At 42.1% G+C, this 13,383-nt stretch overlaps 1 protein-coding gene across 6 annotated transcripts in view; it reads right to left on the reverse strand.

The window, feature by feature from the left end:
- LOC101397468 (general transcription factor II-I repeat domain-containing protein 2) overlaps positions 1-13,383 on the reverse strand; it is a 57,981-nt gene that overhangs the window by 17,580 nt on the left and 27,018 nt on the right. For 5 of the 6 annotated variants that reach the window (XM_087417785.1, XM_087417788.1, XM_087417787.1 and 2 more), the window contains 6 exons: positions 12,011-12,130; positions 10,765-10,948; positions 10,569-10,597; positions 8,999-9,053; positions 8,681-8,724; positions 4,889-4,966 (listed from right to left, as the gene is read on the reverse strand). In XM_087417785.1, coding sequence (XP_087273911.1) covers positions 4,889-4,966; positions 8,681-8,724; positions 8,999-9,053; positions 10,569-10,597; positions 10,765-10,948; positions 12,011-12,130 — 510 coding nt within the window. Of the gene's footprint in view, positions 1-4,888; positions 4,967-8,680; positions 8,725-8,998; positions 9,054-10,568; positions 10,598-10,764; positions 10,949-12,010; positions 12,202-13,383 lie in introns of all 6 variants that reach the window. The other variant, XM_087417789.1, reaches the window with a different exon arrangement.

Consider the following 13,383-nt stretch of genomic DNA (forward strand, 5'->3'; position numbering starts at 1 on the left):
CAAATCACTTACACATAAAAGTGAGTCACCTTCCCATTTTGAGTCTCATTTGATTTTACCAAACAGAAGTAGAGGTAAATAATTTAAAAACAAGCTGCTCCTTGTTAGGTTCAATTCTAAGCACAACAAAATTTACATAAAAAATAGAAGTAGGCCAATGTATTTCTTTTCCTCCTCTTTCATTTTGAAAAGTCAAAATGCAGGAGCTGGCCCTGTGATGTAGTGGGTAAGTCTGGCGTGCTCCACTTCGGCAGCCCAGGTTTGCGGGGTTTGGATCCCGGATGCAGACCTACACTACTTGTCAGCCACGCTGTGGCGGCGTCCCACATACAAGATAGAGGAAGACTGGCACAGATGTCAGCTCAGGGCCAATCTTCCTCAGGAAAAAGAAAAAGTCAAAATGCAGAGCTACATATCACACGCAGTAAATTCAATGTAGACTAACTAACATCCTGAGAGGCTCTGGAAAGCGGCAGTGGAAGAGTGTACATTTGAAACACTTCAAAATGAGGAATTTTTCATCAGGAGGATCAATTTTCAAAGGATCTGCTCTGGAGCACAAATTTAGTCACCAAATTTGAGTTAAGATATGGGATAGTAGCCACTCCATAAAGAAAAAAGGCAAAATTAAAAATAAGTGAGTGCTGGGCCGGCCCCATGGCTTAGCGGTTAAGTGCTCGTCCTCCGCTACTGGCGGCCCGAGTTCAGATCCCGGGCGTGCAGCGACGCACCGCTTCTCCAGCCATGCTGAGGCCGCGTCCCACATACAGCAACTAGAAGGATGTGCAGCTGTGACATACAGCTATCTACTGGGGCTTTGGGGCGGAAAATATATATATATAAAAAAAAAAGTCAGTGGTAATGAAGTTGTCCTACATGCTACAAAATGGATGAATGTTTAAGATATCATGCTAAGAGAAACAAGCCAGTCACAAAAAGACAAATACTGTATGGTTCTACTTCTATGAAGTACCTGGCCTAGGCAAATTCATAGAGACAGAAAGTAGGATGGTGGGTGCCAGGGGCTTGGGGGAGGGGAATGGGGAGTTATTGCTTAACAGGTACGGAGTTTGTTTGTGATGATGAAAAAGTTCTGGAGATGGACGGTGGTGATGGTCACACAACAATGTGAACGTACTCAATGCTACTGACCTGTGCATTCAAAAATGGTTAAAATGGCAAATTTTATGTTATGTATGTATAGTCTATCACAATAATAATAAAAAAGGAAATGAGTGACAAGATGACTGGTGTCCATTCACCAAGAAGACGAGGCCTCCCTGGTAAGTTTATCCCCAGACGGTTAAAACAAAATATTCCTGGTCTAGAGTTTTGACAGCAAAAATCATATGTATTGAATAGGCATCAAATGTATTAAAAATAATCTGATAATCAGTCTTTTCAAGTTAAAAGTGAAAATGAATCACACATTTTATTTTATACAGGTTATTTATACAGATGATAGACACAGGTTAATCTTACATTGAATCTGCTTATTTTTTAACGTATTGAGATATAATTCCCATACCATAAAATTCACCCTTTTAACGTGTACAATTCAGTGGTTTTCCATATATTCACAAAGTTGTACAGCCATCATCACTATCTATTTCCAGAACATCTTCATCACCCCCCACAGAAACCCTGTACCCATTAGTAGTCACTCCCCACTCTCTTCTCTCTCCAGACCCTGTAACCACTAATCTCCTTTTTGTCTCCACGGATTTGCCTCTTCTGAACATTTCCTGGAGATGGATTCACACAAGTACCCTTTTGTGTCTGGCTTCTTTCACTTAGCAAAATGTTTTCAAGCATTGGCTGGGGGTCTTCATAGCCCTTGTTGTAGCATGTATCAGTACTTCATTCTTTGCTATGGCTGAACAATATTCCATTGTATGGATACACCACATTTTGTTTATCCATCCATGTTGATGGACACTTGGATTGTTTCCACCTTTTGGCTATTGAGAATAATGTACAAGTTTTTGTGTGGACATATGTTTTCAATTCTCTTGCGTATGTAGCTAAGACTGGAATTGCTGGGTCATGTGGTAACTCTCAGTTTAACTTTCTGAGGGATCACCAAACTATTCTCAAAAGCAGCCACGCCATTTTACATTCCCACCATTTTACATTTCAATTTCTCCACATGTTCACCAACACTTGTTATTGTCTGCCTTCTTAATTATCGTTCTCCTAGTGGGGATGAAGTGGTATTTCATTGTGATTCTGGCTTGTATCTCTAATAACTAATTATGTTGAGCATCTTTTCATGTGTGTATTGACCACTTGTATATCTTCTTTGGAGAAATGTCTATTCAAATCATTTGCCCATTTTTAAATTGAGTATTTTGTATTTTTATTGTTGAGTTGAAAGAGTTCTTATATTTTCTGGCTACTAGATCCTTATCAGATATATAATTTTCAAGTATTTTCTCTCATTCTGTTGGTGGTCTTTTTACTTTATTGATAGTATTCTTTGAAGCACAGGAGTTTTTAATTTTGGTGAGGATCAATTTATCTATTTTTTCCTCTGGCTGCTTGTGCTTCAGATATCCAATCTAAGAAACCACTGCCTAATCCAAGGTCACAAAGATCTACATCTATATTTTCTTCTAAGACTATTATAGTGTCAGCTCTTACATTTAGGTCTTCGACCCATTTTGAGTTAATTATTGTATATGGTGTGAGGTAGAGGTCCAAGCTTATCTTTTTGCATGTGGAGATCCAGTTGTTCATTTTGTGAAAAGACTATTCTTACCCCATTGAATTGCCTTGGCACCCTTGTTGAAAATCAACTGACTATAAATTTATGAGTTTATTTCTGGACTCTCAATTCTATTCCATTGACTCATGTCTATCCTTATTCCAGTACCACAGAGTGTTGATAATTGTAGCTTTGTAGTAGGTTTTGAAATCAGGAAGTATGGATCCTCCAACTTTGTTCTTCTTCTTCAAGATTGTTTTGACTATTTAGGGTCCCTTGCATTTCCATATGAATCTTAGGAAAGCCTTCCAATCCATGAGCACAGGATATCTTTCCATTTAGTTAGGTCTTCTTTAATTTCTTTCAACAATGTTTTGTAGTTTTCAGTGTACAAGTCTTGCACTTCTTTGGTTAAATTTACTCCTAAGTATTTTATTCTTTTTGATGCTATTGTAATGGAATTTTCTTAATTTCAATTTTTGATTGTTCATTGCTAACATACAGAAATACAAGTGATTTTTGTATATTGATCCTGCATCCTGCAACCTTGCTAAACTCATTTATTAGCTCTAATAGTGTGTGTGTGTGTGTGTGTGGGGTGTGTGTTTGTGTATGTGTGTGTGTATTCCTTAGGATTTTCTACATACAAGATCATATCATCTGCAAATAGAAACAGTTTCCCTTCTTTCTTTCCACTCTGGATGCCTTTTTTTTCCCTTCCCTAACTGCCCTACCTAGAGCCTCCAGTGTCATGTTGAAGGAAGTGGCAAGAACAGACGTCCGTGTCTTGTTCCTGGTCCTGCAGGAAAGACTTCAGTGTTTCGTCATTGAGTATGACATTAGCTGTAGTTTTTTTTGTAGATGTTCTTTATTAGGTTGAGGAAGGTCACTTCGATTTCTAGTTTATTTAGCGTTTTTTTTTTTTTTTAAATCATGAAAGGGTGTTAGATTTTGTCAGATGCCTTTTTCCTACATCTCTTGGGATAATGGTGTGGTTTTTGTCCTTTATTCTATTATGTTGCACTCCACTGACTGATTTCCACATGCTGAACTAATCCTGCATTCCTACGCTAAGTCCCAATCATGATGGATGTTTTATGTTACCACAGACACTTTCATAGGTCTCTTTTCATTGGTCTTTAGATTTTTATTTTTAATTTTTTTTTTGTGAGGAAGATCAGCCCTGGGCTAACATCCATGCTAATCCTCCTCTTTTTGCTGAGGAAGACCGGCCCTGGGCTAACATCTGTGCCCATCTTCCTCTACTTTATGTGGGACGCCACCACAGCATGGCCTGACAAGCGGTGCGTCAGTGTGCGCCTGGGATCCGAACCCCAGGCCGCCCCAGTGGAGCGCGCACTTAACCGCTGTGCCACCAGGCAGGCCCCGGTCTTTAGATTGTTTGAAAAAGATTTTTAGTAAAACTTACAGAGCTATGTAATGCTGAAGGAAAATTTCAAAGTTAACATTTTATAGGAAATATTTCAAATCTGATAATAATGTTTGAGGAGTTAATTGCAAATTGTCCTGTACTCTGCCTATATTCACAGCGGAGCTCAAAGGTGGAGAAAGGCTCTGAATGCCGTACAACAGTCACAGCATTAGGATGATGCCATATTGTCAAACTGGTATCACTCTGGCGTCCAGCAGGATTCTGGTCTTGGGTAGAGGACCAAGCCACACAACAGCACAGAGCACCTACCTGTGCCACACTTGACAAGTGTGTGTATCTGGTAATAATTGTCTTCTGCTCCCCATCTAACTTGTATGATGTCAGTGAAGCAACTATTATTTAACAATGGGCATTCGAATTTCTTAACTCTCATTTCCATCTCTTTTAATATTTTCTGATAACTTACTATTTTCTCTTAACTTAGGGACAGACAGAAGAGTGATTAGGGGGAAATATGTTAGAACACACAAAATAAGAATAGTTAAGACAAACTCAAGTAATATGCACCCTGAAATAGCTTTACATTCTCATAGACCTAGGAGCATATGGATTTAGGCTAAATAAAATCTATTTTATGACAGTAAAATATTTTCCTCTAAATGGCAGTCAGCTAGATCCTAGGTACATGGATCTTCATTATTCTGTGCCTGTTTTTTAGATGGGTGCTAATTAAAATTTTCCATCACAAATTACTTTTGGAAAAGAAAATTATTATAAAATGGTATTACCTTGCATATTGTATCGATAGTAATTAGGATCATCTGATTCTTTCTTGACTGACACAGCTGACGCTTCCACTGAAATGCCTTTGAATGCAATGGAAATTATAAAATTATGCCTTAGGCCAAACCCACCAACAGAGAAATATGATCAGCTGATATAACTTCCACATACTGTTTTAACACAGCAACATTATAATCAGCAAAAGAACTTGTAGCTCACGCACTATGAACAAAAGGCTTATCCATATAAAACTATAAATAATATAAATATGAAATAATAGAAAATCAACTTAAAAGGAAAGAAGGAAGCAGGGAGAGAAGGATGAAGGAAGGAATGGAGAGAGGGAAGGAGAAAAGGAAGGGAAGGAGAAAGAGGTCTACTTCCCAGTTGTGGGAAATTTTCCCTTTCAAGATGGCTGAATATATAGGTTCATTTACGTGCAATACTGTGAATATTCTTCTGTAATGGGACCTGAATTGGTACGTATAATCTTAACCGACCCACTACAAAGCAATGGATTTCAAAACCTGGGGCAACTACGTTAGTACAACCAGAAGCTTTGTCAGGGAAGGGTGTGGTAGATTGCAAACATTAGCACAAATTTCTCCCATCCCATATGCATCCCTGTTTGCAATGGGACTTTCCCACTCCTATTTTCTAGAAGTGGAGTCTCTTCTCCACCCTTTAAACCTGGACTTGGCCATGTGACTTGCTTTGGCCGATGGGAGGCTGGCTAACGGGATGCCAGCAGAGGCTTGAAAAGTGCGTGTGCATCAGTGTTTGCTGTTTCTGGAACCGAGTTGCTGTGGGAACAAGCCTGGGCGAGCCTGGTCTCCTGGAGGATGTGAGACGATGAGGCGAGAGGCACCCGGCTCTTCCAGCTGACACCTCAGACCAGGGGCGAGGCCATCCCAGACTACCCAGCCCCAGCTGAGCCAGCCCAGACGGGCAGGACTGCCCAGCCAACACACAGAATTGTGAGAAAGACTAAACCATTGTTTGAAGCCACTAAGTTTTGGGGTGCTTTTTATACAGCAATAGATAACCGATCCTGAAGTATACACATGATTTAACCATGAATGTTAACAACAGCAAAAGCAAAAATTGTGGCATAGCTTGGGATTCACTGTTTAGCATGAATTCACAAGTTCTGAGGAGTCTTCTGAAACCCTTTAACACCTCTGTTGGTTTAAGGATAGTGAGATTGGATATTAAGGAATGTGATTATCGAAAAGAAAAATTTGTTAGAAAAACGGAGGAATAGAACGGACACAGCTCATGGCCATATCAGTGAAGTGGAAGATTAAGTCGAGGAAACTTCTCAGAAATGGGGCAAAACGGTAATCTGATGGAAAGATGAAAGGAAAGTCGACAAATGGAGGTCAATTTATGCATAAAAAAAGAGAAAAGAAAAAAGCTATTTATGTGCTTGTAAGCGATCTGAAAGAATTTTCACAAATCAGTTAAGGGGTGTTGCCCCTAAAATTGGGATGGAATTTGAGGTGTGCAGGGAGATTTTGAGGGGATGGAGTTTTGAGAGGAGGGACTGAAAGGGTGAAAAGGAATTTTACTTATTACTGCTCGTTAGTCTGAATTTTCTAAAACTTCACACAGGCATAACTTTTGTAATACTTTATAATAAAATTTTAATTAAAGTACAAGTTCTAAGTTGATTAGGCAATCACGACTCTACTAACAGAAACATTTGATAAACATTTGACAGCTGGGCTGTCAAAGAAAAATTCCTTTTTAATCCAGGAAACTGAAATCAGATTTGATGGTGGAGAAATGTAGAATTTGTTTGAAATGCTAATGAAAACAGATTTACTTCAGCCTTTCCTCAACATGAAGGAGGGAGGAAGGGAAATGGAGTGAGAGAGACACAGAGAGAAAGAAATTCAAAACTCAAAATCATGTAAACACTTGTTCTATGTAGCAAGTGTTACACAGATATCACAGGAAAGAAGTCCGATTGATGGCCAGCTCTCAGAAGCCTGCGGGCAGCAGGAAGTGATTCCTATTGCATCGTGAAATGCACAGGAGAAAGTCACATTAATAGGGAGCATGTTTGTTTAAACGGAACCACACCTCCAAAGAGAGCCCTCAACAAAAGAGGCCTATTTTAAGGCGGGTGGGAACTGCTCATCTGGCCCAATAGCTGGTGAGGAAGGAGAGGAGGCCTGGGGATGCAGATCTGCGAAAGGGCCCCTGGGGAGAGCTGACAAGCCCCCACTCTCCTCATTTGTCTTTCCAGTTTCTAAGAGGAGACTGTGGCGTGGGGCTTTTAAAATCTCTGTGACTGTCGGAGATACAGGCAGAACATATCTGAGCTTTGAAATGCATCCAAGGCCAGATTAAAGGGGCAAGCGTGTAAGGCATGTCATGGTGCAACTGAGATGAAGACCACAGCTGAGTCCTGCTTGGCGGAAACACAGGGCTCATTTCCTGTCACTGACTCATGTGAGCTTGACTAGAACCACTGAAGTGGACAACCACCACCTTCTCTGACACTCTGACCTTTAAGGTGGAACTTCCACACAGCACAAGCTGACACGTGGATGGGAGGGACATGCGCACCTACAGTGGTGGTGGGAGGACCCTGAGGCGTGACAAAGGAGGAGTCAGTTCACTGAGACTGGCCTGCCAGGGACTGGGGAGGCCGAGGAGCATAAATCAGCCTTGACAGCTTTGTTTTTCTTTTGGGTTATCTTAGATTTAATTTTAACTTTACATTTTGAACTGTTTATTTCATATTTCTAGGTTGCTTTTCTAAGCATTATTAAATTCTAATTTTACCCTCTTACAGCCAGCTTGTGTTCATTTTTATCTTTTTGGGGTTTGAGTTTTAGTTTTATATTCTCGTTTAGTTTAGGGTTTCTAAGCTTTCCACTTCTAATGTTTTCAATATTTTCCCAGGCCTTGATTAAACATTTGAGTTTAAAAAAATTTTTCTATTTTTAGCCTTTTAACATTTTCCTTCTAATTCCAATTTTCTTTTTTTGAGGAATAGGGAAAGGCAGGGATGAGGGTCAATCACTCTCATCCATCGAAGAGGGCTTTTTTTCCCAATACACATTGTAATAGTAATGCACGTCTATTGTAGAAATGACAGAAGAGTGCAAGAAAGCAGTAAAATATGTCCAAAAATGAAAACACTGCTCTATTTGTAAATCAAGTCATAATTTCAAATGTGTATTCAAGACTTTTTACTCATTTCACAGTCAGGCTCTAATTTAAATATAATTAAAATAATATTTTGTCCACAAATATATCTTCTTAATAATGTCTTAGTACCTGCTATTTACTGAATTAGAAGGTTTTCCTTTCTAGATATTTGAGTAAAATATGATTATTCTGCAAATAAGGACCCAGTTGAGGTTACTTAGTGCCCTAGTCCCCCCAACACATCTATTTTTTTGTCGATTCTTTTGGATTTTCTACATGGACAATCATGTCCTCTGCGAACAAAGTTTTATTTCATCATTCCCAATCTGTGTACCTTTTATTTTCCTTTCTTGTCTTATTGCATTAGCTAGGCCTTCCTGTACGATGTTGAAAGGAGCGGTGAGAGGGGACATCCTGCCTCGTTCCTGATCTTAGCGGGAAAGCTTCTAGTTCCTCACCATTGAGTATGATGTTGGCTGTAGGTTTTCTGTAGATTTTTAAAATCAATTTGAGGAAGTTCCCTTCTACTCCTAGTTTACTGAGAGTCTCATTTCTTGTTTTAGTAAAACAAAAGAAAGGAGTCAAATGATAACCTGTTAAATACTTGATCCTAAAACCACCAGTGTACATACCAGAATCTTCCATGGGCTCAGTTTTCACACTGATGGGGCCACAGCTGAAAGGAAGAAGGGAACTCTGGTCAAGACAGGCAGGGTGAGGACTGACCACAGGCATTTAGACAAATGGAATTCAGATCCTCTGGACTCCCAAGCTATCAAACCTCCCCTCCCCACCATCAAACTGAAAGCAAAATTGCCTCAATTTTAACATGAACTGTCTTAATCCTTTTGAATAAAGAATGTATAACAAAATAAGGAAGACTTTCCATAGTCTAAAAACTAACACTCTGGCATGAGATGTGGATTTTACTTTTTTTATTTTTCCCCTACCTTTCACTTGGCGATGTCATCGATCTCTCAGCGTCTGTCACCACCACAGGCCCACCTGTGCAGGAGCAAAAAGACAAACACTAGTCACTGTCTGTCCCTTGAAATATGGCAATATTCAAAGGCATATAAGGTGCAAGCAAATACAGAGAGAAGAGAACTCGCAGCTCTAGGTCATCACGGAATGGCAGTGGGGGAGAGAACAACTCGCATCAGGCCCCGTGTCCTGGGGCCATTTGTGTGGGCATAATGGGGGCCGAGAAGCAGACTGGGGCCTGAGCACGGGTGTGGATCCCACCTTGCTGCTTACCGGCTGGGTGACCTCAAGCAGGTTACTCAACCCCCCTGTGCCTCAGTTTCCTCATCTGAAAATGGTGGGTGAGTGAGGATTAATGAATACATGCAAAGTGCTTAGAACAGTGCCTGGCACAGCATAAGCACTGAACAAGCATTAGCTGCTATTATTCTATAATGAAAATACAAGTCATCCGGGACAACAACCATCTGGTTACCTGCCACCCCTCACCCTCAAGTCCCTCCTTTAATGTGAGCTGGAGGATTCCAGGAAGTCACAACTGCTCCAGAAACAGACTGTGCTCTGTGAGTAGCCCACGCTCAGAAGAATGGGAGCATGCCACATCACCCTCTCTGCCCTGGCAGTGTGCCTTGTGGACTGTGCAACCCGTACCCCACCCACCCCTGGGCCATCTCTACCTACGCGGTCTCAGCATAACACCCTCTTTAGACCTGGTCTTTCATGAACAGCTATGGCCCAAGTTTTCCAACCACATTCCAGAATAATCATCTGAGAAAATAAGAAGTGGGCATAGGTAGATCTCTAAATGCTTCTGGTAAAGTTACTTTTTTGGGGGTCCCTTCATTATCACAAATTAAGGAGATTATGAAGGGTCCTAGGTTTCCAAACATGGCCTCAAACACCCTTTCAGCTTTCTGCCTGATCAATGGAATGAGCTTCCTGGGAGAACCAACCTGTTGAGACTCTGCTTATCTTGAGGGCCAACTCCTCCATGAAGCCCTTCCGATGACACAATTCTATCCCCTTCCTGGAGGCTCTCAGGGATTTCCTCCAGCCATCCTGAGAGCACCACAGGTCACCCCTGGTTCTCTGCTGGATGCTCTCATTCCTTCTCCTAGACCATGCGTCTCAGAAGCAGGGGAATGCTCACACCTTCTAGATCCACTCTGGAACCCAACAATGCCAGGCCTGTGGCTGGTGGTCAAAAAGTGACCATAAAGTGACCACAGCATTCTCATGAGGACAAGATAGGCCTACTGCTCTCAGTGGTCTGGAGGCAGAACTTGCTGGTATGGGAGCTGGTCAGAGAGTTGTGTCTCAACTCTCTTGACCTCTGGTTGGGTCTGTCCTTCCCTGAGCTGTACACCCTACAAATATCATGACCCCCACCCTGGAATGTCAGAGTTGCCTCCTCAATGGGGAGAAGGCAAAGAATGAACAAGCTTTAGAATGTGCCAAACTTGCATTTTAATTAAGAAAAGCAGAACTAATTTAGCAGCCAAGGGCAGGCACCAAGTATGAAAAGCTGTCACTTACCTAGCTGATTCCCTGGACCTAGGAAAGGTCTGCAAGAAAACCAATACTATTACCCAACACGAACACACAAGCGAGACAGATTAAACATCGGAATAACCAACTTCTAAATGTAATAGGACATAATTAATGAACTAAGTGAAATTAAGCTCTCAGTTTATCTTCAAATGAACTGTTAGGAGGGGATGGAGCCTGTCACCTGTTTATGATGAATGAAATTCCAGCTTTGTTCTCCAAAATCCATTTCAGGGTTGCAAGATCATAGTTCTCAGGATGCTGAAAGGCAACGCCTTCTGGAAGCCCCTGCACTACCACAGCCGCCTGGTCTCTCAGCATCTTCTCGTATGGAACAGGCACCATCGCTGTTGTTCCTAAGGCTTTACCTAGGAGAAGAGGCAAAAAAATGTCTTTAAATAGTATGAGCATAAAACTCTACTGGTCAGTTTCACTTAGTGTAATAAATACAGGCTTTGAAGATACATTAAAACATAAAGTACCCTATTCCTCTATATCCCAAGTTAATACAATTCCCAACCAAAGGGCCAAAACAAAAAATTTATAATATTTATCTTAAACTTGCACATAAAAAAGAGAAAATAATAGGGTTTTTTCTCCATTCTCTTGAAGACTGCACTATTGGGGGTACTGACCTTGGTGTACCTAGTGCCGCAGGGAGCACCCCGTGGTTACTCAGGCTGTTGCTAAAAGAGGATAGAGCCCTCACGTAAAGCTTAACCGTCCCTATGTCACATTGCACAAGTCAGGCCAATTTGCCTGCATTAAAGTTATGAAGTCAACGTGGCCTTGCATCACCATCTGGGCCTCTGTCAGTCTTTCTGTGCTGACTGGCCAGCCCCCAGGTGCTGGAGCCCCGTTTCTCATAGAGAAGTAAAGCCTGAGACCCCAATATCCCCTAAGCTGGGGGTCCCCACATCAAATGCTCACAGAGACCTGTAGGTCACATAAATGTGTGATGCTGTTCAGGAATGATAAAAAAGGCCCTAAGATGATAAGGTGCTTATATTGCAATCAAGTATAACACCTTAGAGTCTTGTTTATTTAGCTTTTTAAAAGCTTTTTTTTTTTTAAAAAAAAATCCCTGTTAATGCCTGTGGAAGGATGTGGGTAGGTGGAGAGACCAATGAGGTGAGGTTGATGACAGCAATGAAGATCTGTAATAACCGTGTGGGCTGTGGAGTGGGGGCTCCCCCAGTGAGAGCAGAAATGGAGTCTGATCAATCCGGAGGTTTTGAAGGACCAGAAGAGACCAAGTTGCCTTTTGTAAGAAGACTTACTCTGGTACTTAAGAACTGGCTCTTTGCTTGATGAGAATGTGGATTTTTCAATGTTAGAGGCATTCTAAACAGTCACAGGAATAAAAGGATCTGTAACTGCCCCCTCCATAGCGAACTCTTCAGAGAATTAATGCTGAAAGTGAAGTTTACCATAACAAAAGCAGAAATAGTCCTTGACTGCTTTTCTGAGTATTTCCGTTTCTCCTGCATCCATCGGCATCCCGTTTGCTGGGCACGGGGGTTTTATCTCAGGCAGCCCTTCAGCAACACCTGTCAACAGGTGATGGGCACAGAGTCAGCACCCAAGCATTTGTACTGTACGCTGCTTCCTGTCTATGCTTCTGGTCATGAAAGGAAAAGGGGGGAAAAAAGAAATAAACATAAAACAAGATATTTTCATTAAAAAAAACAAAGAATAGGGTATGTATGGTGAACAGGATAATATGATCATCTCTGAAATGAATCTATTGATAAAGAATTATAAATGATTCAATACACAGGAAACACTAGGAGTTCAAAGGAAATTATTATTAATCACAGAAATGTTTATAGATACTTGCTATATAGTCTAAAAGGAACAGTCATTGTACAGGAAGACCATCACCACTGAACACATTCTGGACCAGCCCCTCCAATCAGCTGCTACTCCAAAAGTTTTGAAACTGATGGTTTTAATCAGAGCGGGTCAGGAGACAGAAACCACACAGTAATTTGAACAGGGAAAGTTTAATAAAAGAATCATTAACTAGTACCGAGGGATTAACTACTACGGGATCAGGAGAACTCTAAAGGAGACACAAGCAGCAGGAAGTGGCAGTGGCCCCTCCTGCCAGGGCTGAGGCCGAGCACCTGAGGAAGGAGCTAATCTGGAAGAGGCTGCCCTGGGCCGAGACCCGGGCCTCTGGAGAAGAGGCAGCCACGGGCTGTAGGATGGCAGAAAAGTCCCCTGGGGTGCCACAAGCTGGGCTGGCAAGCAGGGACCTGCCCTCTGGGGGCGCCAGTGGAAACTGCTGGCAAGTTGCCCACTGGGTGCGTTGCAAAGAAGCTGTCCTCTGGGGCGTGGTGGGACTCTGGGAACCACCTTCGGAGTGACACCAGCAGAAGTGCTGGGAAGGCACTCCCTGGGGCACTGGCAGAACTCCCCGGGAAACCACCTGTGCGTATGGTGCCCCTGAAGTTCACTAGGAAGCCTCCTTCTGGAACTTTCTGGGACTTGCGTGAGACTTGCTGGGAAGCCAGCTGGGGTGCCAGTGGAACTGACTGGAACCGCGTGGGGTGGGGGCGCCACTGGGAATCCCAACTGCTGTTGGTCCCCACGTGCTGCAGGCACAAGCAGGTGAGAACCCACTGGAAACAGAAGAGAAGCTCCTTCCTCCTCCAGGGACGGCCTGAGCGCTCTTCTTTGTTTCTTTTTTTTTTCCCCTCCGCAAAGCCCCAGTGTGTGGTTGTATATCCTAGTTGTAAGTCCTTCTAGTTCTTCTATGTGAGCCGCCACCACAGTGTGGCAACTGACAGACGGGTGG

Source organism: Ceratotherium simum, chromosome 26 (genome assembly GCF_057802395.1).
Source record: "Ceratotherium simum simum isolate JZ-2026a chromosome 26, ASM5780239v1, whole genome shotgun sequence".
Classification (NCBI taxonomy): domain Eukaryota; kingdom Metazoa; phylum Chordata; class Mammalia; order Perissodactyla; family Rhinocerotidae; genus Ceratotherium; species Ceratotherium simum.